The sequence below is a fragment of the Lotus japonicus genome, chromosome 1, assembly GCF_012489685.1.
Source record: "Lotus japonicus ecotype B-129 chromosome 1, LjGifu_v1.2".
Classification (NCBI taxonomy): Eukaryota; Viridiplantae; Streptophyta; class Magnoliopsida; order Fabales; family Fabaceae; genus Lotus; species Lotus japonicus.
The window spans coordinates 59,229,488-59,251,662 of record NC_080041.1 but is presented as its reverse complement, the minus strand read 5'-3'; the positions used below and the strand labels follow the sequence as shown (position 1 = coordinate 59,251,662).

The 22,175-nt window shown below is 39.0% G+C and overlaps 1 protein-coding gene across 5 annotated transcripts; it reads left to right on the top strand.

The window, feature by feature from the left end:
- Positions 1-10,109: 10,109 nt before the first annotated feature.
- On the top strand, positions 10,110-16,525 carry LOC130733797 (sulfate transporter 1.3-like). Of its 5 annotated transcripts, none has more exons than XM_057586083.1 (15): positions 10,110-10,320; positions 10,431-10,563; positions 12,078-12,406; positions 12,670-12,718; positions 12,924-13,131; positions 13,389-13,569; positions 13,726-13,791; positions 13,890-14,003; positions 14,098-14,214; positions 14,311-14,437; positions 14,644-14,930; positions 15,041-15,246; positions 15,597-15,682; positions 15,787-15,863; positions 15,993-16,525. In XM_057586083.1, exons 3-15 carry the CDS (start codon positions 12,107-12,109, stop codon positions 16,137-16,139), a joined length of 1,965 nt encoding a protein of 654 aa, XP_057442066.1. In that variant the 5' UTR covers positions 10,110-10,320; positions 10,431-10,563; positions 12,078-12,106; the 3' UTR covers positions 16,140-16,525. The 5 variants fall into 5 exon arrangements, with proteins under 5 accessions (XP_057442066.1, XP_057442072.1, XP_057442049.1 ...); XM_057586089.1 differs by having other exon boundaries at positions 10,110-10,332; positions 10,445-10,563; XM_057586066.1 differs by having other exon boundaries at positions 10,110-10,332.
- Positions 16,526-22,175: the final 5,650 nt, after the last annotated feature.

Sequence of the window (22,175 nt, the reverse complement as noted above, 5' to 3'; positions counted from 1 at the left end):
ATAAACCCAAATTTATGTGCTTCCACTCCGCTTCTCTATCTCTGCCTCCAAATTCATCTACCACTGTGAAGCTTATGCTACTTCCAGCAAGCATCCATAATATAAATCACCACTCATTCATTTAACTAACAAGCTCCAAAATTTTCCTACCTTCTCCCACGCCATCTTATTCTTCATCAACCAGCATCTTTGTTAGAAATCACATAGATTTCTTCAATGGGATCCCAAACATAGCAAGAAGGAGAATAGGAAAATTGATTCCAATATTCATTCATTATTAAAATTGATAGTAAAATATTACAATGAGTTTCCTATTTATACTAGAATTCTAATATCCCCCCGCAAGCTGGAAGTTGTAAGAATTAACACTACCAGATTGAAAACATAACTACCCAAAAACAAAGCAAAGCTGAAAAACAACAAGGAAGAAATGTTGAGCATTCTTGTATGAACGACAGACTAATCAGCATCATCTGAAGTGTGAACCACTTAAAATGTGGGAAGCAACTCAATGCAAAACGATGCTTGAGGATTGACAAAGGTTGAAGTCATGATAGCTTGGCTTTCCACCACTACAACAAGGACTGCTATCACCAGAATTCCATAGCAATAGCTGTCTATAATGCAGAATTCCAACAGTTTAAAATACCATACACTCTTGAACAGTTTCATTTCTAACTCAGGACCCAATTCTGAAATCTGAGCTAGCTTTTGTAGCATATTCAATCTCTCATGAGTTGGAAACCCAAGCTGCTCACTAACTTTAGCTTCTGATAACCCACTCAAAAACTCTGCATTTTCTTCTTTAAATTCTGAATCACGGAAATCTCGATAGGAACATGCTGATAAAGAGTTACTCATTGAACAATCATCATTGAAAACAGAACCAAAAACACACAGCTTGTCAACTACTGCAACAACATCAGCATCCTTGCACACAATTTGAAAGAAAGAGCCTTGGAAGAGGGTCTTTGTGTGAAGCAATATGAAGACCTCAAGAGCATGCCCAGTAAAATTTAACTTGATAGTGAATGAATTTGAAAAATTAGTCTCACACTTGAATTGATCAAAACACTGGTCTCTTTTATGGAAGAGTGTTGAACTTGCACTAAACGAATCATGGGGAACAAAAATACAGTCTATACCATTCTTAACACCAATTCTACCAACTCCTTTCTTTGGAACCTTTTTACAAACAGCTTGTGTACAACTTCTGAATCCACCAGGATCAAGTAAAATTGGCTCAAAGAAATCTCCAATCAATGTAACATTTTCACAAACAGCTTGTGGACAACACCAAGAACCATCAATCTCAAACAACAAGTTCGAGCCACTCATCCAATTGAAGGGGAAATTCCATAATCCTAACCAAGACAATTGAAATTCTTTGATTGAAAGAAGGATTTGAGTTACCTCTGTGACACAATTTTCTCCAAAAAACTTATCGATGATGAGAGGAACATCAATTTGCTGAGTAACAGAATTCTTCACGAGACATGAAGAATAGGAAGATGAATCTGCTCCAAGATTGATCACACCCTCACTGAAATTTCCAAAAACATAAGCATTGGTGGCTGGTTTCCACGCCAGCAATTGAACATCTTGATCGGCAAAGAACGAAAGATGCGAAGTAAAGGAAGATGCTACACCAAGATCAGTGGTTGACACTGAATCAGAAGCAATGGCTTCTTCCACGACAGAAATTGATGAAGAGGAAGATTCAAGAATTTTCTCAGGCACGGCTTCATCCATTGCTGAATCAGAGAAGGACGAAGAACCAGAATTGGAAGTTGTAGTAGCATCGCGAACTACCAGAGGCAAACGTCTCACCAAACTACTCAACGACGAACACGAACAAGACGATTCATAGGATGCCGAAGACGAAGATGAATCTGGACCTGATGATGAATCCAGCAGCGAAGAAGAAACGAAGTAACCCTTGCTGAAAGTGCCAAAAATGAACGGATCAATCGCCGGTTTCCACGCCGGAATCTTGATTTCTCGATCGGCGAAGAAAGAAACAGGCAAATGATCAAGAATCTTCTCAGAAATCGTTTCATCTATGGCAGAATCAAAGCACACAGAGGAAAGAGGAACTGGAGGATGCAAGACAGAATCATCATCTTCAACCTTAACGAATGATTCTTGCACCATGAGAGAATCAGAACCCATGACCATCGAATCAGGGAACGATGAAGGAGAAGATGAAACTGCAGCAATGTCTCCAATATCAGCGATCAAATCAGAGAAATCGAAGGAAGATAATCTCGCAGTGGTTCTCGCAGTGGTGCTGCGGCGGCAGCGCTTGAAGCCACGTCGAGCAGGTCGGAGGAAGCGCTCGTAACTCGGCGGCGGCGGAAGAGGCGGTGAGCTCCATTGGAGCTCTGATACCATGTTAGAAATCACATAGATTTCTTCAATGGGATCCTAAACATAGCAAGAAGGAGAATAGGAAAATTGATTCCAATATTCATTCATTATTAAAATTGATAGTAAAATATTACAATGAGTTTCCTATTTATACTAGAATTCTAATAATCTTCACCTTGTAAACTTCCTTAATTACTTTTATAAAAGCATGTAACCTTATTCCCCAATATCCCAAACCAGAAACCACTTTGCACAGAACAAATCAAACCTCCCAAACACCAAACATCAGAACCCCCACCATTTTCACATTCAAACCAATACACAATATCAAGCCAAAACTAGAAAGACGGAAGATGAAAGAAAGGACAATAAATTCCAACAGAATCACCTCAATTCAGAGATCAGAAACCCCTTTTCATCTCACCTTTGTCACTATCTACCTCTGCCCCCAAATAGTTTCACAACTTGTGTGCGTTCTGGTCTAACTTCCTCCACTCCATCTTCGATCTCAGCCGCTGAGGCTGCACCACCGTCAAACTCGTCACTCTCGCTACCGTAACATCCTCTTCTACTTAAATCCTCCACCGAACCACCAGATCTAAACACCACAGTCCCAGGCACCAGATCCAATTTAAAGTTTGCAATTTTCAAAGTGGAGGTTATTTCTGGGGTTTAAAGTTTGCACCTAAGTAGAGGTTGTTTATGAGTTTTGTTAGAGATAAATAGGCGTAATATCCCACAGGATATTTCTTTATTTATGTATTGATTTATTTTGTAGGCTTAATCCTCATATTAGTCTCTGTCTTTGTGTCGCCGTCTGAACCAGGTCCCTGACCGGAAAAATTTGTGGATTAGATCCCTCTCTTTTAAAAACGTATGGAGCCAGTCCTCGCCGGAGCTCCGAGCTCCGGCGAGTGATTAAATTGCATGCTGACTGTGTAAATGAAGGTGACATGGCACTAAAAAAAATTTTAAATTAATTTACACATAATATAATTAACTTAAATTTTAAAAACCCAAACTTTTTTTTAAAAATAAAACCCTAAATAAATTAAATTAAAACATCATAAACTTTCTTCTAAACCCTAACATCTTCATCTCCCTCTACCAGCAGCCTAATTCCTTTCTCCCACCACCTTCATTTTTCCTCCTTCCTCCACACAACCGAATCCCTTGCTCAGTTTTCAAGAGATCTATAGCGATAGGTAAAGAGATGAGGGGAAGGGATTGTGAGAGGGAGAAGACTTCTACTGAGAGGGGGAAACCCAGATTCGAAACCCTTAGTCCTCGTTTTCTCCGTCTTTTTCTTCTGGATCTTCAACGGTGAAAGGCTGGGGCTCGTCGTTCGACAGCGACGTAGCCTCCGAGGGTGATGTTGTTGAAGAGATGACCGCCCGTCATGGTTGCTGATGAGAGGAACCAGATATGAAAATGGTGATTTGTGTGAAGAGGTTACAATGGAGTTTCAAGGGAAATCAAACGAGTTTTAAGAGAAATCCCATGCTTCCCCAGATCGTTTTTTCTTGCCCTTTTTCCTTCTAGCTATTTGTTCTGTGTTGTTCTTTCGTGACTCTTGTTTGGGCCTTCTTATTCTTCTCCTTTTTTTCCTTTTTCGTTTCTGTTGTTTGTTTTACTGGGAGCCTGGAATGTCTTCCCCGCTATCCTATTGGGGTTGAGGTTCATTGATCTGGTTGCAGGTGGGAGTGGGGTTGGGGTTCACAGATTTGGTTACAGGTGGGGGTTCGATCTGGACGAAGGTGAACCCTAGAAATTCCCCTAATTGTTCTTTTCTTTTGTTTTGCCTCTTTTTCTCCTTTCTCTGTCAATCTCTCTTTCTCCCCTTTTTCATTCTGGTTCCAATTGCAAGTTTGGTCTGGTGACAGATACTTAGGGGACTTGATGCTGGTGTGATGGGACGTGGTATGAAAGGGAAGAAAATGATTGTTGGATTGTTGAACTTGCTGGATGTGGGGTGGGTTTCTGGGTGGTAGTGGCTGGGTTTGTTGAAGGTGAAGATGAAAAGGTGAAGATGAAAGATGAAAGACTGATTAATTTGGTTTCTGAGTTTTAATTGGATGATGAAGATGAATATTTTAATTAAGTTTTCATTAATTAAACTTTTTTTTTTGTTAATTTTAATTGGAAAAAAATAAAAATCCAAAAACTTTATTTTGCTGATGTGTAGATTTTTTATTTTCCACGTCAGCTTTATTAATACAGTCAGCGTTACACTTCATCACTCGCCGGAGCTCCGAGCTCCGGCGAGGACTGACTCCATACGTTTTTAAAAGAGAGGGATCTAATCCACAAATTTTTCCGGTCAGGGACCTGGTTCAGACGGCGACACAAAGACAGGGACTAATATGAGGATTAAGCCTATTTTGTAATATGCCTCAGAATATTTTTAGTATATTCTGTACTTTTATTATTATAAATAACATTGTCTACCTCACACACAATTTGTGGTGAGAGTATCCAATCTTACATGGTATTAGGTTTAGGTTGACACCCTAACCTCCAAACCTTCTGTGCCGCCACCTTTCTCTTTTTTTTCTACTCTGCTGTCTCGAAAACCCAGCCAATTCTTCTCAGCATCTGCACCGGCCCGCCACCTGTCTTTCCCTGCGCCGGCAGTCTCGTGCTTTGCGCGCTGAATTTCCACGTGCTGCCTCCTCTCAACTTCCGTGCTGACACAGTGTCAACGTTCTTGTCCACTTGCACGCCGTTCTTGGGATCCACGCCCTTGTGCTTTGGCAATCAGCATCCTTTCTTTTGCTTACTGGGATTCACGCCTCCAACTTTTATTTTTGTGGGGCCACGTTGATATTTGCCTGCGTCAACAATTCAGACTTGATCATTTCTTATTAATTTCTTAGCCTTACTTTATTATTTTGGTTCCTTTGCTTCTTCCACATGGCTGATAATATTACTCCTCCTACAATGTCTTTTAACACTTTGGTGCATATGATTACAGTGAAACTCAAACCAGATAATTTTCTTCTCTGGCGTAAACAGGTTACTGCTCTACTTCAGACTCAGAACTTGTATGATATTGTTGATTCTACAGTTGCTCCTCCGTCAGAATTTATGCAGCAAGCCTTTGCACAAACAGCTACCCCAACTTTGTGCAATGGTGTTCCTATTCCCAATCCTCTTTATGCTCAGTGGCAAGCTCGCGATCGCAATGTTACCAGTCTGCTTCTTTCCTCTTTGACTGAGGAGGCCTTATCTGAGACTCTTAGTGCAGTCACTGCTCGTGATGTTTGGACTGCTCTTCACTCTGCTTATGCTTCACGAAGTAAAGCCCGAGAACTACGTCTTCGTGATGAGCTTCAACTCATGCGTCGTGGTTCCCTCTCTGTTTCTGAGTACGGATGCAAATTTCGCACTATTTGTGATCAGTTAGCAGCTATTGGTGCTCCTGTGGCTAATGATGACAAAGTTCACTGGTTTCTTCGCGGTCTTGGCTCCTCATATGCAAATTTTTCCATGGGTCAGCTTGATCAGGTACCTTTACCTCTCTTTTCTGACATTCTTTGTAAGGTCGAGAGCCATGCTATTTTTCAGGCGTCTCTTGAGGAACCAGTGACCCCTTCGCCTGCTGCCTTCCGTGCGAGCACTCAGGACCGTTCTTCTGGAAATCAATCTCCAAATGGAGGCACCCAAGGCAATTCTGGTGGAGGTTCTCGTGGTGGTCACCATGGTAATGGTGGCACTTGTCAGCGTCGCACCAAAGGTGGCTCTAGTCGTCGTGGCTCTTATACTCTTCTTTGTCAGATATGTCGTGAGCAGGGTCACTATGCTGCTAAATGTCCGGTTCGCTGGGATCGTTCTTTTGAGTCTGCAAATTTGGCACAATCATTTGCTGCACGTTGTTCGTTGAACAACTCAAACTGTTCCGACTGGTATATGGATACGGGTGCTACCTCACATATGACTCACTCTCTATCTCAGCTGACAGACTCTCGTGCCTACTCTGGTAATGATCGTGTTCTTGTTGGTAATGGAGCTGGTTTACCAATTACTCATATTGGCTCTCGTTCTGTTTCACATTCTGTTCCTTTATCTAATGTTTTGGTTGTGCCTCGGCTAACCAATAATCTTGTCTCTGTTAGCAAATTGACACGTGATCATAATGCTAGAGCTATTTTTCTTGATGATTCTTTTGTTATTCAGAACCGCCAGACAAGTGCCGTTATAGGAAGGGGCAAATGTGATAACGGGCTTTATGTGCTTGACCAAGGATCGCAGGCGCTGCTTGCTACCAGTTCTCCATTACCTCGTGCCTCCTTTGAATTGTGGCACTCACGGTTAGGACATGTTAATTTTGACATTATTCAACAATTGCATAAAATTGGTTGTTTCAATGTTTCCTCTATTTTGCCTAAGCCTATCTGCTGTACTTCCTGTCAGATGGCTAAGAGTAAACGTTTAGTCTTCTATGATAATCATAAACGGGCTTCTGCAGTTCTAGACCTCATCCATTGTGATTTGTGGGGGCCGTCTCCCGTTGCCTCTGATGATGGTTTCTCTTACTTTGTTATTTTTGTGGACGATTTTTCCCGATTTACTTGGTTTTATCCGTTGAAGCGCAAGTCTGATTTTTTTGATGTCCTTGTTCGCTTCAAAGCGTTTGTGGAAAACCAATTCTCCCGATCGATCAAAGTTTTTCAAAGTGATAATGGCACCGAGTTCACTAATAACAAAGTCCAGACTTTATTTGCTTCTTCTGGTGTGCTTCATCGGTTTTCATGCCCTCATACTCAAGCACAGAATGGACGGGTTGAACGGAAACATAGACATGTTCTTGAGCTTGGTCTTGCTATGTTGTATCACTCACATGTCCCTACTAGCTATTGGGTTGATGCTTTCAGTACTGCGGTATACATTATTAATCGTGTCCCTTCTAAGGTGCTTTCTAATCAGATTCCCTTTCAGCTCCTGTTTCAGGTTGTGCCTACGTATGCAAATTTTCATCCTTTTGGATGTCGGTTGTTTCCGTGCTTGCGCCCATACATGAAAAATAAGTTTAGCCCTCGGAGTACTCCATGTATATTTTTGGGATACAGCAGTCACCACAAGGGATTTAAATGCTTCGACCCGGCCACTTCTCGGACTTATGTGTCCCGTCATGCTCAATTTGATGAATTGTGCTTCCCTTTTGCAGGTTCTCACTCTTCACACAATGACTTGGTGGTTTCTACATTTTATGAACCAGTTGCAGGATCTCCTCAATCTCCGCAACCTGTTCTTCCTGTCGTTCCGGAGAGTTCACCACCTACTGGTTCTCTGTCTTGTCCATCTTGTGATGACTCTGATGCCCTCCCAGCTCCGCCGGTTCTTCATGATGATGCACCACCTTCGTCGGCTCCTGCTTCCCCTTCACCGCCGGCCACCCCTAATGTTGTGGCTCAGGCTACGCCTGCTTCCCAGCCGACTATTTCTCCTGCTGTGGCACATGCTCCACTTGCTCCTGTTGCAGATCGTCCGCGGACTCGCTCTCAGAATGGTATTTTTAAGCCGAATCCGCGTTATGCTTTGGTTCATGCTCAGCCTACTGGTCTTCTCACTGCTTTGCATACTGTCACTGAGCCCAAGGGATTCAAATCTGCTATGAAGCATCCTCACTGGTGGGATTGTCACTTCGTTCGTGAACTGGTTTCCTCTGGTCGATTAGCTGTTCGCCATGTGTCCACTTCTCTCCAGCTTGCTGATATTTTCACTAAGGCGTTGCCTCGTCCGTTGTTTGACCTTTTTAGATCCAAGCTTCGAGTTGGCCTTAATCCAACGCTAAGCTTGACGGGGGGTGTTAGAGATAAATAGGCGTAATATCCCACAGGATATTTCTTTATTTATGTATTGATTTATTTTGTAATATGCCTCATAATATTTTTAGCATATTCTGTACTTTTATTATTATAAATAACATTGTCTACCTCACACACAATTTGTGGTGAGAGTATCCAATCTTACAGGTTTAAAGTTTGAAACTTGTTTTACATCTCATTTTGTTTTCTATTTGGAGGTTGTTTATGGGGTTTAATTCTTAGTTGAAATGGCTTGTGTAGTTGAGAAGAAGATGGAGGTGAAAATATAGTTATAGATTGGGTGATTCTTCGATAGGAGTATTGGGTTGTTGTTACCTTCCAGACCCACCGTTTGGGGAGGGACCTAGATTGGGGTTTCTGGATTTGATAAATTTTTTCTAATGTTGGAGGCTTTGGGGTTGATAATGTTGCTGAGGATTTTGGGTGGGTTAGGAATTTTGGAATTTGGTTATTTTTCCTTGCCTTTCTTTCTGGAAAAAATTGGAAGAACATGATGAAGATGATAGAAGGATGTATGAAGAAGATGAAGAAGTGGATGTTTTTTTTTTTTTTCTGAAAAATTCAGAAATCCTTAGTTTTTGGATGGAAAAGTGAGGAGGGACCAAAAGTGTTAACGGAGGTTAACGTCGGGGAGACAAAATGCAATTTTTAAAGTTTAGGGACCCCAATTGCACATATCACGTTCGTGGGGACTATTAGAAATTAGGAGGCCTATACTCAATCACAAAAGCTAGCTCAAGAGTTGAGGTTTGCACTACCCTTATAAAGGCTATCTATACTCTATCTCTAACCAATGTGGGACTTCTAGCACACCCCCTCACGTCCAGGACTGAACAACCTGGAACGTGGGATCAACAACAACGGGTGGCCCAATAATGGGAGGTCTCCACAACAAACAACAACTGGATCTAGGATAGGCTCTGATACCATATTAGAAATTAGGAGACCTATACTCAACCACAAAAGCTAGCTCAAGAGTTGAGGTTTGCACTACCCTTATAAAGGCTATCTATGCTCTATCTCTAGCCAATGTGAGACTTCTAACAGGGACCAAAAGTGCGATTATGCCAAAATAATTATTAGAGAATGTTTTTTTTTGTCGAAAAAATAATTATATATATGATGTAGAATTCAATATTGCTCTTGTAAAAAGGAAATTTTTACACCTCTACTTAATTCTTGTATTAAGGATCAGATGGTGTAATTTCTTTACAATTACTATATATAGAAAGTGTCAACAATTACTAGAAGAGTAAGGAGTGTAACCCGGGTAATGATATATACACACATCTTTTTTTATACACTTCATTTTCACCTATTTTTATTTCTATCTCTCTCCTCTTATCATCTATCAAATCCTATACTTTATCACTCTTACTTTTTCTTTTCTTCCTATCTCTCTCTTCCTCCACCTCATTCCACCTCATTTTGAGGTGTGAATAAATAATTATTGAGTGTAACCCTATAGATCGAAATCCTATTGTAATAGATAAAAATTAAATGTTGAATAAGTACCAATAATTTTGACTTCCAACAGACACCAAGTGATAAAAGAAGAGAGAAGGGTAACAAATATTGATAAATGATAGAAAAGAAATAGAGAGATAAATGAGATGTCAGTAATATTATTTGTAATTGTAGGTATGAGTATGGAAAAAAAAAAATTTGCTATATGATGAGTCTTCTTGTAAGTAACTAAGTATCGTGGGGAGGCTGGCGCTTTAACCAATTTTCTTTTTGTTTTATTATTTCTTGGGACATCCTTCTTACATGTTGGTTCTTGTTGTTGGATGTTTTAATACTATACAGATTTTCTCTTCCGATGTTAACGATAGTTAGTTTAAAAATCTTTTCTGTATCATGATCCAAGGAATGACATCATGACGCGAAGAAGAGAAAACCAGTTTTAGTAGTACTAACTCGTTAATAAGCATTCATCGAACCTGGACCATGATTCATTGCCCCATTTCCAAGCACTGCTATTGCTATGTTAATTTCTCATTCTATATTTATGTATGAACTTCACAAAGTGGAAATCATCGATCCATTCTTTTGAAATACACGTGATGAGAACCATCGATTATGCTGGGAAGTTGAATATTGCCAACCTGTACCTGTTTTAGTTAGTTTCTGGGTACACTTTTCTTTTCCATTTTAATTATATATCACTTTTCCATTGTGGTGTTTAACTAATTATCTTTCCTCGTTTGTTTTAATTTGTGCTTAATTCAGATGAATATTGGCAGGGGAAGAGGGAAAGTGCATTTCTGAATAACAAACGAGCTAGAAGAATTAAATACTACTAATTGGAAGTTGGAACCATCCACTATCAATGGCTTGCAATAGAAGAGCATAGTAATGATGGGTGAGTAGTACTTAAGAGTCTATATTAATTTTAGATTTATTCTCTGTACTTAATAGACATTAATTAGTGGTTCATAACTCACAACTCAATGGGGTTAGAAATTAAAAGTGCAGATTTTGGTTCTGAATGAAATATGCGTCCATGTTCTTCTTCTGTTCTATCGTGCATCCTTATTATAGAGTGAACTAAATGCTGCGCGCGGCGTAACGTTAATGGGAACTAATTCTACTATATTTAGTACTACTATAATACGATAGCATATGCATGGTGGATTAATATTTAATTTTTCTATAAAGTAAACTCTTATGCTTTCGTAGGACAGTCAAAGAAGGTTTTGATAGTTTTTAAATTGCAGTTTTCGCCTAATTGATCAGTAAGTGATTACTTAGTACAATAAATGACATATCACACATAATGAGTTGAAATTTATATTTTAGTGACTAATAAGAAGAGGATTATACAACTTTCTAAATCAGAGAGAGCACAGAACTCAAGAGAGCTTCTCTAAGCTAAATCAACCAACAAAATCATTCATATTGTACTAGATGGTTTATCAAGTTATGTCAATTTTAATTCACTCGCATCACATATTTTCTTTCATCTCATTTTCATTCATCATCTGTCTTCTTTTTCTATCATATTACTCACCTTATTAGTCATCGGTCATCTTTCTGGACATTAGTAGATTTGGCGTGTAAAAAGAATATGTTCCAATTATTTCATATATATTAGACAGTTTGTCTTCCTTCTTCCTTCTGATCAAGTAAGTCTTCAGAATTGACAAACGAAACTTACACATGGGCTTCAAACTAGCATTTCCAATGAATGATTGTGATTGATCCAACATTTATGACTATCTTATTATACTAAACTTTATTGACTTTCTGATTTTAAATAAGTTCAGTAGCTGCACATTGTCATATGATCACAATTATCTTCGCTCCCTACACAATACTTCTAGTACTCTATAATTAATTTCCCCCTATTCTTACTACTGTAATAAATTGCTAGATAAGGGTAAATTCCATGGTTGTTTGGTCAGGATTGAAAATTAAGCAATTTAATGCATGATTGTGACACGAATCGGGTCCATCCACCCATAATTTATATTTAGTTTTCAATTTCAGCCTTAGACTATTGACTTGAAGCTCAAGTCCTCGAACTTATATAATCCATTAACTTCAAGAAGACATTACAGCTTAAACTGCTGACCATTCAAATTTATTTTGTGGCATATCTCCTTCCTTACTATTCAGGTTGGCTAAACAAGTTAATATTATTTATCAAGTTTATCATCAATCTACATCTCAAATTCCATAATTCATATCTGGTTGTGTAAACTAGTGCTGTAAACAACATGACTTAATTTGCATAATGCAATTTATAAACCATGTTAATCTTGTGATTCAGTGCTACATTTTAGACTTCATTGCCATCACTTGACACTTGTAGTAGGGACTGGGGTCATCATTTTTTTTTCCAATATATCTGGTGTTAATTTCTCTGTATTACAGAGTGAAGGTTCATTGTTGAGGTCTTAATAATGGATTCTTCTCCTGCTGATGAAGAACTTGAAAGAAAGGAGATGTATGCACCATACCTCCACAAAGTGGCAGTTCCTCCAAAACAGAACCTCTTCAAGGAATTCCAATCCACTGTGAAAGAAACATTCTTCTCCGACGATCCTCTACGATCCTTCAAAGATCAAACTAAATCGAAGAAGCTCATCCTCGGTGTCGAGGCCATATTCCCCATACTTAACTGGGGGAGAGCTTACAACCTTAAAAAATTCAGGGGGGATGTCATATCTGGTCTCACTATTGCAAGTCTTGCCATTCCTCAGGTAATAATTAAGTTTGCTTTACAATGATGATTTTGAGCTTCTCAAGAAATGGAGGTTAATAATAGTACGTAGTTATACATAGAGCATGTTTGGATACATGGTAGATTTTCGAATTGGAAGGAGAATTGATTATGGGAAAAGCTACTCCCAGTTAGCTTTTGTGGTAGCAGAATTGATTCTGGAAGATCTAAACGTGAATCCAAACATACTAATAATCCATATTACCCATTTTTTGAGTTTCTCATACTTGTCTTGAAAAACAGGATATTGGATATGCCAAGCTTGCACATTTGGCTCCACAATATGGACTGTGTAAGACTCTTGTCTCTCATCAACAGCTCAAGTTGCCAATGGCGTTTTTTCTTTGAATGTATTGGATATTTAACATCTTGTGTTAAATCATTAAGGACAGTGTGATTTCACACGTCTTAGGCTTTGATTGATTTTCTTTTCTAACAATTTTTACAACAGGATGTTGAACTGAAATCTTGTTGCCTTATGTTCTACCCCTTTACAGACTCAAGCTTTGTTCCTCCTCTGATATATTCTGCCATGGGAAGTTCTCGCGACATTGCAATAGGACCGGTAGCAGTGGTTTCTCTCTTGATGGGTACTTTGCTCAGTAATGAGATTGATCCTGTTACAAACGCTGAAGAATATCGGCGACTCGCATTTACAGCCACATTTTTTGCCGGGATTACTCAAGCAACACTTGGGATTTTCAGGTATGACACCTCCACACATCTCTATAAGGGATTTTTTATTTAAATCTTGCCACCTCTCAAGTTTATGTCCTGTACCACTAAACATAAGTTCATGTTTTGGAAAATCATTGTGGGTAGAAGCATGTTTGGATTGACTTCTATGATTTTGTCTACCATGATTTTGGCTTCACTGTTGTTTTCGAACAAGTTTTCAAATATGCACTAAACTCTTTATTACACAATGATAACCTTATTGTTGGTTTGACTTCTATGATCAGGTTAGGATTCTTGATTGACTTTCTATCCCATGCTGCTGTTGTTGGTTTCATGGGGGGTGCTGCCATTACAATTGCCCTACAACAACTTAAGGGCTTCCTCGGCATTAAAACTAAAGATTTCACCACCAAAACTAATATTGTCTCAGTGATGCGTTCAGTGTTCTCATCAGCCCATCATGGAGTATGTTCTTTCTCTATCACTCAATGTAACATTAAAATTATTAAATTATAAATTAACATGAGTCAAATTGATTAATTAACAGGTATCTAATCTGAAATATTAAAATTGCTTGCTAGCACATATTTGATTAATGATCTAATATATAACATCTTGCAGTGGAACTGGCAAACTATAGTAATTGGAGCTAGCTTTTTGGGTTTTCTTCTGGTCGCCAAATATATTGTATGACATTAGACCCCCCTAATCATTTCACCAATTTTCTTCAATTAATGTTAGAGTTGTAAATTGTTTTCTCATGGTTTTCATTCTATGTGGATCAGGGAAAGAAGAACAAGAAATTCTTCTGGGTGCCAGCAATCGCGCCATTGATATCAGTAGTGCTGTCCACTTTTTTCGTGTTTATAACCCGTGCAGATAAGCAAGGTGTAGCGATTGTAAGTACATAGTTTATGATTAATTGATAGTTAAAGGGACAAAATATAAGTTAGAGCAGAACAACTAAAGTTGTTTTTCCCTTGATATGTGAAGGTGAATTACATTGAGAAAGGGATCAATCCTTCATCTGTTAGTGAAATTTACTTTAGCGGCGAAAACCTCGGGAAAGGTTTTAGAATTGGTGTCTTGGCAGGAATGATAGCACTGACTGTAAGTAAAATTTGTCAGTAACACCTTTTCTTGAAGAGTATTTGACCATTTACTTCTATTATAGTTCTGATTAAACAAGTACAATTTTGTTCTCAGGAAGCTGTAGCGATTGGAAGAACATTTGCATCTATGAAGGACTATCAACTAGATGGGAACAAGGAAATGGTAGCATTAGGAGCAATGAATATTGTTGGTTCCATGACTTCCTGTTATGTGGCAACTGGTAAGCTCAAAATTAAGATTCATGACCCTAACTTCTTCTAGTCATCAATTACATGCTTAGATAAGATGTATTAACTAATAGCACGTTCGGACCAGTTTTTCTTTTATCATAATCAATTCTAGCACCCAGAAGCTACTCACAAAAGCATCTACCTACAGTCAAGTTGGTTTAAGTCTCTGATCTATCTTCTTGTAAATTCAATTCAGGTTCTTTCTCTCGGTCCGCGGTGAATTACATGGCTGGCTGCCAAACTGCGGTCTCTAATATTGTGATGGCAATAGCTGTGTTCTTAACTCTTGAGTTCTTAACTCCTCTTTTTAAGTACACTCCAAATGCCATTCTTGCTGCTATCATCATTGCTGCTGTCATCAGCCTTGTAGACATTCAGGCAGCCATATTGATCTGGAAGGTTGACAAGTTTGATTTTATTGCTTGCATGGGAGCGTTCTTCGGGGTTGTTTTCGTCTCAGTTGAGATTGGACTTCTGATCGCGGTAAGTAATACTAATACTAATGCTCAGTGCACGTTTGAAAATTCTTTTACAACTGAGTCTAAAGCCAAAATCAATTTTGGAGACTTTTGAGTTTCAAAATTAATTCTCAGAAACTTGGGCGGCAGGTCTCCATATCGTTCGCAAAGATCCTACTACAAGTCACGAGGCCCCGAACTGCTATTCTGGGAAAGATTCCTAGGACTTCTGTCTATAGAAACATCCAACAATACCCAGAAGCTAGTAAGGTTCCTGGTGTACTGATTGTGAGAGTTGATTCTGCTGTATATTTTTCCAACTCCAATTATGTTAAAGAAAGGTAAAGATTTGTTCCTCCTCTGTTTGTACTTTCATCAGATAAGATATTTTCATTTTTTTTGTTCTCTCTTTTGACTGAAATATATGAAGTTAAGCAATGATTTAAAAGTTTTTTGGCAATAATCTAAAAGTCTAAGAACAGATATGTGATTTGAAAGATATATAGCAGCGATCACATGAAGTTAATTTATAGATGTAGATGTGAAAATACAAATCATTTGTTAATCATGAGAATAATATAAACAATTTCTAACAAGTATCTTATGAGAACTACTTTATAATATTTGATTGGTAGAGGATTTGTATCTTCAATTTATCTTTCATTAAATACAAATGCTACCCTCTTCTCAGGATATTGAGATGGCTGATAGATGAAGAAGAAAAAGTGAAAGGAGAGTACCACATAAAAATCCAGTTTTTGATAGTTGAAATGTCACGTAAGAGTCACTATCTTTGCCCCTTCAACTTATTTTAGCTTCATTCATTTTCAGGTGGTTGTTAATTACAATATACTAATAATTTTATAATGTTTTTGTGGCAGCCGTTACTGACATAGATACCAGTGGCATTCATGCCTTTGAAGAGTTACACAGAAGTCTTAAAAAGAGAGGTGTTGAGGTAGTAATAACCAAATTATATGTAACTTTGCATAAGCATATGAATGATTAGAAAACAATTCAAGAAACTGATATTTTGTGATGAGGAATAAGAATATTATCTCACCAAATTGTGTTTGTGTTTGTACAGCTTGTTCTTGCAAATCCTGGTCCTGCAGTGACAGACAAGCTCTACACATCGAATTTCGCCAACTTAATCGGCGAGGACAAGATCTTCGTCACTGTTGCAGAGGCTGTTGCACACTGTTCTCCCAAGCTGGCTGAGGAGGAACCATGAAATGAAATTAAAGATTGTATCTACTAGCTAGTCAAGGATGAAGGTGTGAAAGTTAAGATGAACACTGAAAAAAGTAAGTGGCAAAGTGGACTATATGATCCTTCAAGTTAGTGCTCAATCTGGATCCTTATCCAAAATTGGGCGTCGGAAAATTATATACTTCCTCCGTTCCTAATTAAAAGATCTAAGAAAGTGCGCCGGGTGTAGTGCACTCTATTTTTTATACCCTATTTAGATTCCTACTTCTTGTTACAAATTAATTTCTCTGTCCCTTTGGTACCAAGCAGGTTCACTGTGTAGGAATATGTGAAATGCAACAAATTGTGAATTGTTTATCTTCCACTTCATGTGTGCAATTATTGATACAGTGGGGTATAGTTTGATTTTTTATGGCCTCTTTATACTTCCGGCATTTTTCAAAGTTCATACAAACAAACAACAAAGATTACCTCTTGAAGATATCAACAATGAAGTAGTAGCAACTTCATTTTTACAGAAGTCCATTCGAACGCTTCAACTTGAAACTCTTGCGGCTTGATGTGCTAGCAGAGGCAAGAGTCTGAGCAAAATGTCCAACTAGAATTTGAGCATCTCATGCTTTATTTATGAACCGGGTCTAATACATTTTAATTGGTTTATTCTACATGTGTAACGTATATCTCACATATTTAGGTTGTAATAATTAAATATAATTAATATTAAGTACTAGTGTATAATCCACATGTCTGGCCCAATAAGTCATAATAACCCAAATCTATTCTCTAGCACTACTGATATGATTACTTAGATTAGCTGAATTTCTTTACCTTGTATGGAATACTCCAAATGTAGTGTTTAGATGTTGAGTATGGCTCATGGGTACTGTTAATGGGCGAGGGGTGAGCAAGCGAAGCGAGCCTCGCCCCTTCCCGTGCGTTTGGCCCAACTGTTTTAGGGTACGACTAGGGTTGTGGGGGTGCGGGGGGCTTTGCCCCCGCAGTATTGTCCAAGGGTATCATTGTAATTTGGATCATTAGTATCCCTATATAATGGGCTTGTAAAACTGAAACACTAACTATCGTATTCAAAACGAATCAATAAATTGGAAATGTGGCTACTCTACAGTCGCAGACGTAGGCAATTTGGCCAAAATACGTAACCAAGTCTTGTGTGTTTTTATCTACTCAGATTCTTTATTTGTGTTACTGTTCTAACAATTGGTATCAGATGACTCTTAATCCCGGAGGTGCGAAGTTTGACGTGACACGGTTCGATGGAACCGGAAATTTAGGATTATGGCTGAGGAGGGTTAAGGAGTTGTTGGCTCAGCAAATTTTACAAAAGGCGCTGCATGATGAGAAATTGGTGGACATCGCCGCCGAAGACTGGAAAGAGATTAAGGAGAAGGCTGCAGGTTTGATCAGACTATGACGGGGTCCTGAACCATATCCTGGACCTCACAACTCCGAAGGATGTCTAGGAGAATTAGAGAAACAAACATGTCCAAGACGCTCATGAACAAATTGTTCGTGAAGCAACGTCTCTATAGCCAGAAGATGTAGGAAGGAGGTGATTTGCAATCTTATGTCAACGTTTTCAACAACATCCTCGCCGAGTTGATACAGGTTGGTGTAAATGTTGACGATGAGCACAAGTCCATTATTTTGTTGTGCTTTTTACCAGACTCGTATGATCACTTGGTGACCACCCTCACCTACGGGAAGGAATCTGTCATGTTGGATTCTATTTCTTCTACACTTTTGCAACACGCACAATGTTACCAAAGTGTAGAGGAAGGTGGAAAAGTTCAGGTGAAGGTTTGTTTGTGAAGGGAGGTCAAGTCCTTGGCAGAGGCAAGGGTAAGGCAGAGTTCTAGAATGAAAAAGAGGTTCAAGTGAAAGGATAGAAAAATAGTAGAATGTTATAGTTGTAGTAGTTCAGCAAATGTAGTTTAGTATGATAGTTCCTGCAGTGAAGATGATTTGCTTTGTGCTTCATCTATAAAGTGCATTCATACATGACTCCTTGATTTTGGGTGCTCCTACCATATGATGTCGCACCGGGAGTGGTTCAACTCCTTCAAATCAGGTGATTTTGGTTTTGTCTATCTAGGTGATGATAAAACTGGTACCATCATTGGAATGAGGCAAATTAAAATTGCTTTGGATGATGGTGGTGTGCGCACGTTGAGTGAGGCGCGTTGTGTTCCATAATTGAGGAAGGATTCAATTTCTCTGTCCACTATCCAAGAGTCCAAGTGAATGGTTATTCATTCCGGTCACATGGAGAAAGAGACATCATGAGGGTTAGCAAGGGTGCCATGATAATGATGAGAGCAAGCAGGATTGCAAGCAAAATTTATAAGTTGTTAGGGAGCAGAGTTGTGGGTGATGCAGCATTTGTTGAAACTAATAATGAGGCAACCAAACTATTGCACATGCGCTTTGGTCATCTTAGTGAACGTGAGATGATGGAACTGGATAAGAGGAATTTACTGAAGGGTGTTCGCAATTTCCCAATTGGATTGTCCAAGTATTTTGTTCTTGGGAAACAATATAGAGCTCGTTTCATGACCGAGTAGCACAGAACCAAGTGAATCTTAGACTATGTTCATTCTAATGTCTAGGGGCCTACAAAAGAACCCTCTGCTGGAGGTTTCAGGTACTTTGTGACATTCACTGATGAATATGAGGTTTCAGGTACTTTGTGAAAAAGAACCCTCATAAGGTATGGGTTTAATTTATGGAATAGAAATATGAGGTCTTTGCCAAGTTCAAAGAGTGGAAGGCAGAGGCTAAGAACCAGACAGAGAGAAAAATCAAGTATTTGAGGTCTAATAATGGAACTGAATATACTAACAAGAAGTTCATGCATTTCTATGAGGAGAATAAAATTCAGATGAACTTTTCTGTAAGGAAGACACCACAACATAATGATGCTGCAAAGAGGATGAATTTTTCTCTAACAGAGAAGGCAAGGTGTCTTCAGTTGAATGTTGGTATTTCAAAAGATTTCTGGGCAACAACAATCAATATGACATGCTATCTAGTCAACGGATCACCACGAGCTTCATTGGATGGAAACGTTGCAGAGGAGGTGTGGACAGGTAATCTCATTGATCTAAGTAATTTGAGAATTTCTTAGTGTCCAACATATGTGCTCGAGCAGGACAATAGCCCCTATCTTCTAGATAAGGCAAAGGACATATTTTTAGTGAATGTCAGTCTAAACTTGACCCGAAGTCAAAATAGTTCATCTTTATGAGCTATAATAAAGGTGTGAAGGGGTACAAGTTGTGGGATCCGGTTAAGAGGAAGGTGGTTGTTAGCATAGATGTTGTATTTGATGAGTAACTAATGTTGAAATAGTAGTTGTGACTACTGAGGTGGAAAATTCCAGGTATGACATGATTCAGGTGGACATTGAGGAGCCACCAGTGAGTCCAAGGTAGATTGTAGCCCAACAACAGGATGAACCACGCTTAGATTCAAGTTGAGTGCAAGGTTATACACTTGTGTGTGACATGGACCCCCGTCATATTACACCTCTAGAGAGATATGGGTTTGAAGATGTTGAGTATTGTGTGTTGATGAAGATTCTTTAAGTGTTGGCTGGATTTTGTCTAAGTTGTGTGATGTGCTTAATGGTGTGACAAACAACAGTCTGTGTCTATTGGGCAACCTCATGTACGGAGCATCCGGTAGGACATTGTGATTAAGGTTGCTGGAAGTGTTTTACGTGTTTCACGTTATGTTTTTAATTGTGAATATTTGTTGATGTTACACACGGTTTCATTAGCTGGACGTGTCTTCTGTGATTGATGGAATTAACCTATTTGGAGAAATAGGGTTAATTCGTGTAGACCAACTTAAATGTTGATTTGGTCTTATTTGTGGAGAAGATCTTTTTGAAGATTTACTGCCACTTTGCTACATGGACTCTTTGATGCTCGAGCCCATTGAAGACACCACCGGTGGAGCATCTATTTAAAGCAAGGTTTTTAAAACTGAACCGGTGATCAAACCGGTGAGGGCACTGGTTCACGGTTTGTTGGTTCAACCGTAGATGAACCGGGGTCCAACCAGTTTTACCGCTATAAATAAATTATAATTATTTTAAAATAAATATATGAAAAATTGATTGTGTCAAACAAGCCTAGGTTATCACCTCCACATACCAGAAAAATTATGATATACATGAACACAGGTTTAGATATAGAACCCACCCCAACATTTCTCAGTTCTCATCCTCAACTATGATATTTCAATTGCTGGTATAAATCAACACCACCCCAGACAAGAACATATCCCAAATTATTGGTATGCCTCCAAGATATCAATTGCAAACTGACTTTTAATTGTAAGAAGAAGAAGAAAAGAAGAAGCAGAGGAATACATAAGTTCACAAAAGAAGCTACAGTGAAAGGGAGTCAGGACGGCGGCGCAGAGGACTTCGGCAACGACGGCGCGCGGCGAGAAGGTGGTGGTTCTGCGACGGCGGCAGATCAAAGGTGAAGAGGGTGGAACTTAGAAGACTAGGGTTTGTTGTGAAGAGGAAAAAACTGAAGCGTATAACCTGTTTGTTTCAATTTTATTATTTTGAAATAAGAAAATAAATAACTACAAATTTTTTCAACCTAAAAATTGGGATTTAGGTTAGGTTTTCTTGTCTTTTTTTTTTATCTAATGTGGCATGGGCTGAGCCCACTTTTCCTTAGCTTAATTTTCTGTTTGATCGAGCCCAGATTTGTAAGGAAAAAAGCAAAAAAAAAAAATCATATTTTCTTGAACAGTCCAAAATCGCCCACCGACCGGTTTTTACCGGGTCACCCGATTTTTGACCGGTTCGTCCGGTTCACTTCCAGTTTTTGCACCACACGGTTTTGGGGTCATTTTGGACCGGCCAGGGGTCCGGTTCTCTGTTCAACCGGTCGAACCGGTCCGGTTTTTATTACCTTGATTTAAAGTGTTGAAGAAACCCTAGCTGTTGTACGAGAGATATTCACAGTGTGTTAGTTGTATTCAGGGTTTTCTTTGTGAGTTCATTGTGTGAGTTTTGTAATCAACTCATGTGCTTTCATTGATTAAATAAGCACTGAGTTGTTGTGTTTCGTTGAGAGTGTTTCTCTACAACCATTTGTGCTTTGAGATTCAATCACTGTGGCAGTGATTGTGAGAGAAAGTGAGAGGGGTCTCATACATAGGGGAGTTCTAAGTAATAATCCATTGATATGAATAAATAGGAAGGCTGTGAACATGGGCTGTTCAACTAAGACCTTGATGTACTTGATTCTCTATAATAGTGGATTGTCTTTCTCAGGCTGAAGCCCTCCAGACGTAGGTGACATTGCACCGAACTGGGTTACCATCTCTTGTGTTATTTACTTTTGTAGTTGTTGTTACTTGTGATTTGTTTTAACGCTGTGTTTTTATTGTGTACATGTTCTACATAATGTCTTGAACATTGTGTAACACATCTGTTTGAGGCGAACAAAAATTTCAATTGGCATCAAAGCATGCACCCTGTTCTGTTTGGGTGAGCTCCAGGGAGGACAAATTCTGGTTCAATGGACGGTTCCAAGGATGTTGGTTTTGCTTACAGGCCACCGATTCTTGATGGTACTAACTACGACTACTGGAAGGCTCGTATGGTTGCCTATCTCAAACCCATTGATAGCAAGACGTGGAAGGCTGTTATCAAAGGGTGGACTCATCCAGTTATTGCATCTATAGAAGGCACGTCAACTGCAGAGTTGAAGCCAGAAGCTGACTGGACTAAAGAAGAAAATGATGAGGCTCTGGGAAATTCTAAGGCCCTGAATGCAATCTTTCACTGTGTGGACAAGAATATGTTCAAGCTAATCAACACCTGCACTGTGGCTAAAGATGCTTGGGAGATTCTCAAGACTGCACATGAGGGAACCTCGAGAGAACGCATGTCAAGGCTCTAAATCCTAGCCACTCAGTTTGAAATCTGAGAATTCACTTGAGGGTTTGTGACTTAGCTACTAATTCTTTTGCCTTGGGTGAACAAATGTAAGAAGAAAAGCTTGTGAGA

What these genes read in the sequence shown, in the direction of transcription:
- LOC130733797 (XM_057586083.1), top strand. Translation starts at nt 12,107, where the DNA reads ATGGATTCTTCTCCTGCTGATGAAGAACTTGAAAGAAAGGAGATGTAT. An exon ending in GGCTCCACAATATGGACTGT is followed by an intron (nt 12,719 to 12,923) that starts GTAAGACTCTTG and finishes ACCCCTTTACAG; the next exon opens with ACTCAAGCTTTGTTCCTCCT. An exon ending in TCTCATCAGCCCATCATGGA is followed by an intron (nt 13,570 to 13,725) that starts GTATGTTCTTTC and finishes AACATCTTGCAG; the next exon opens with TGGAACTGGCAAACTATAGT.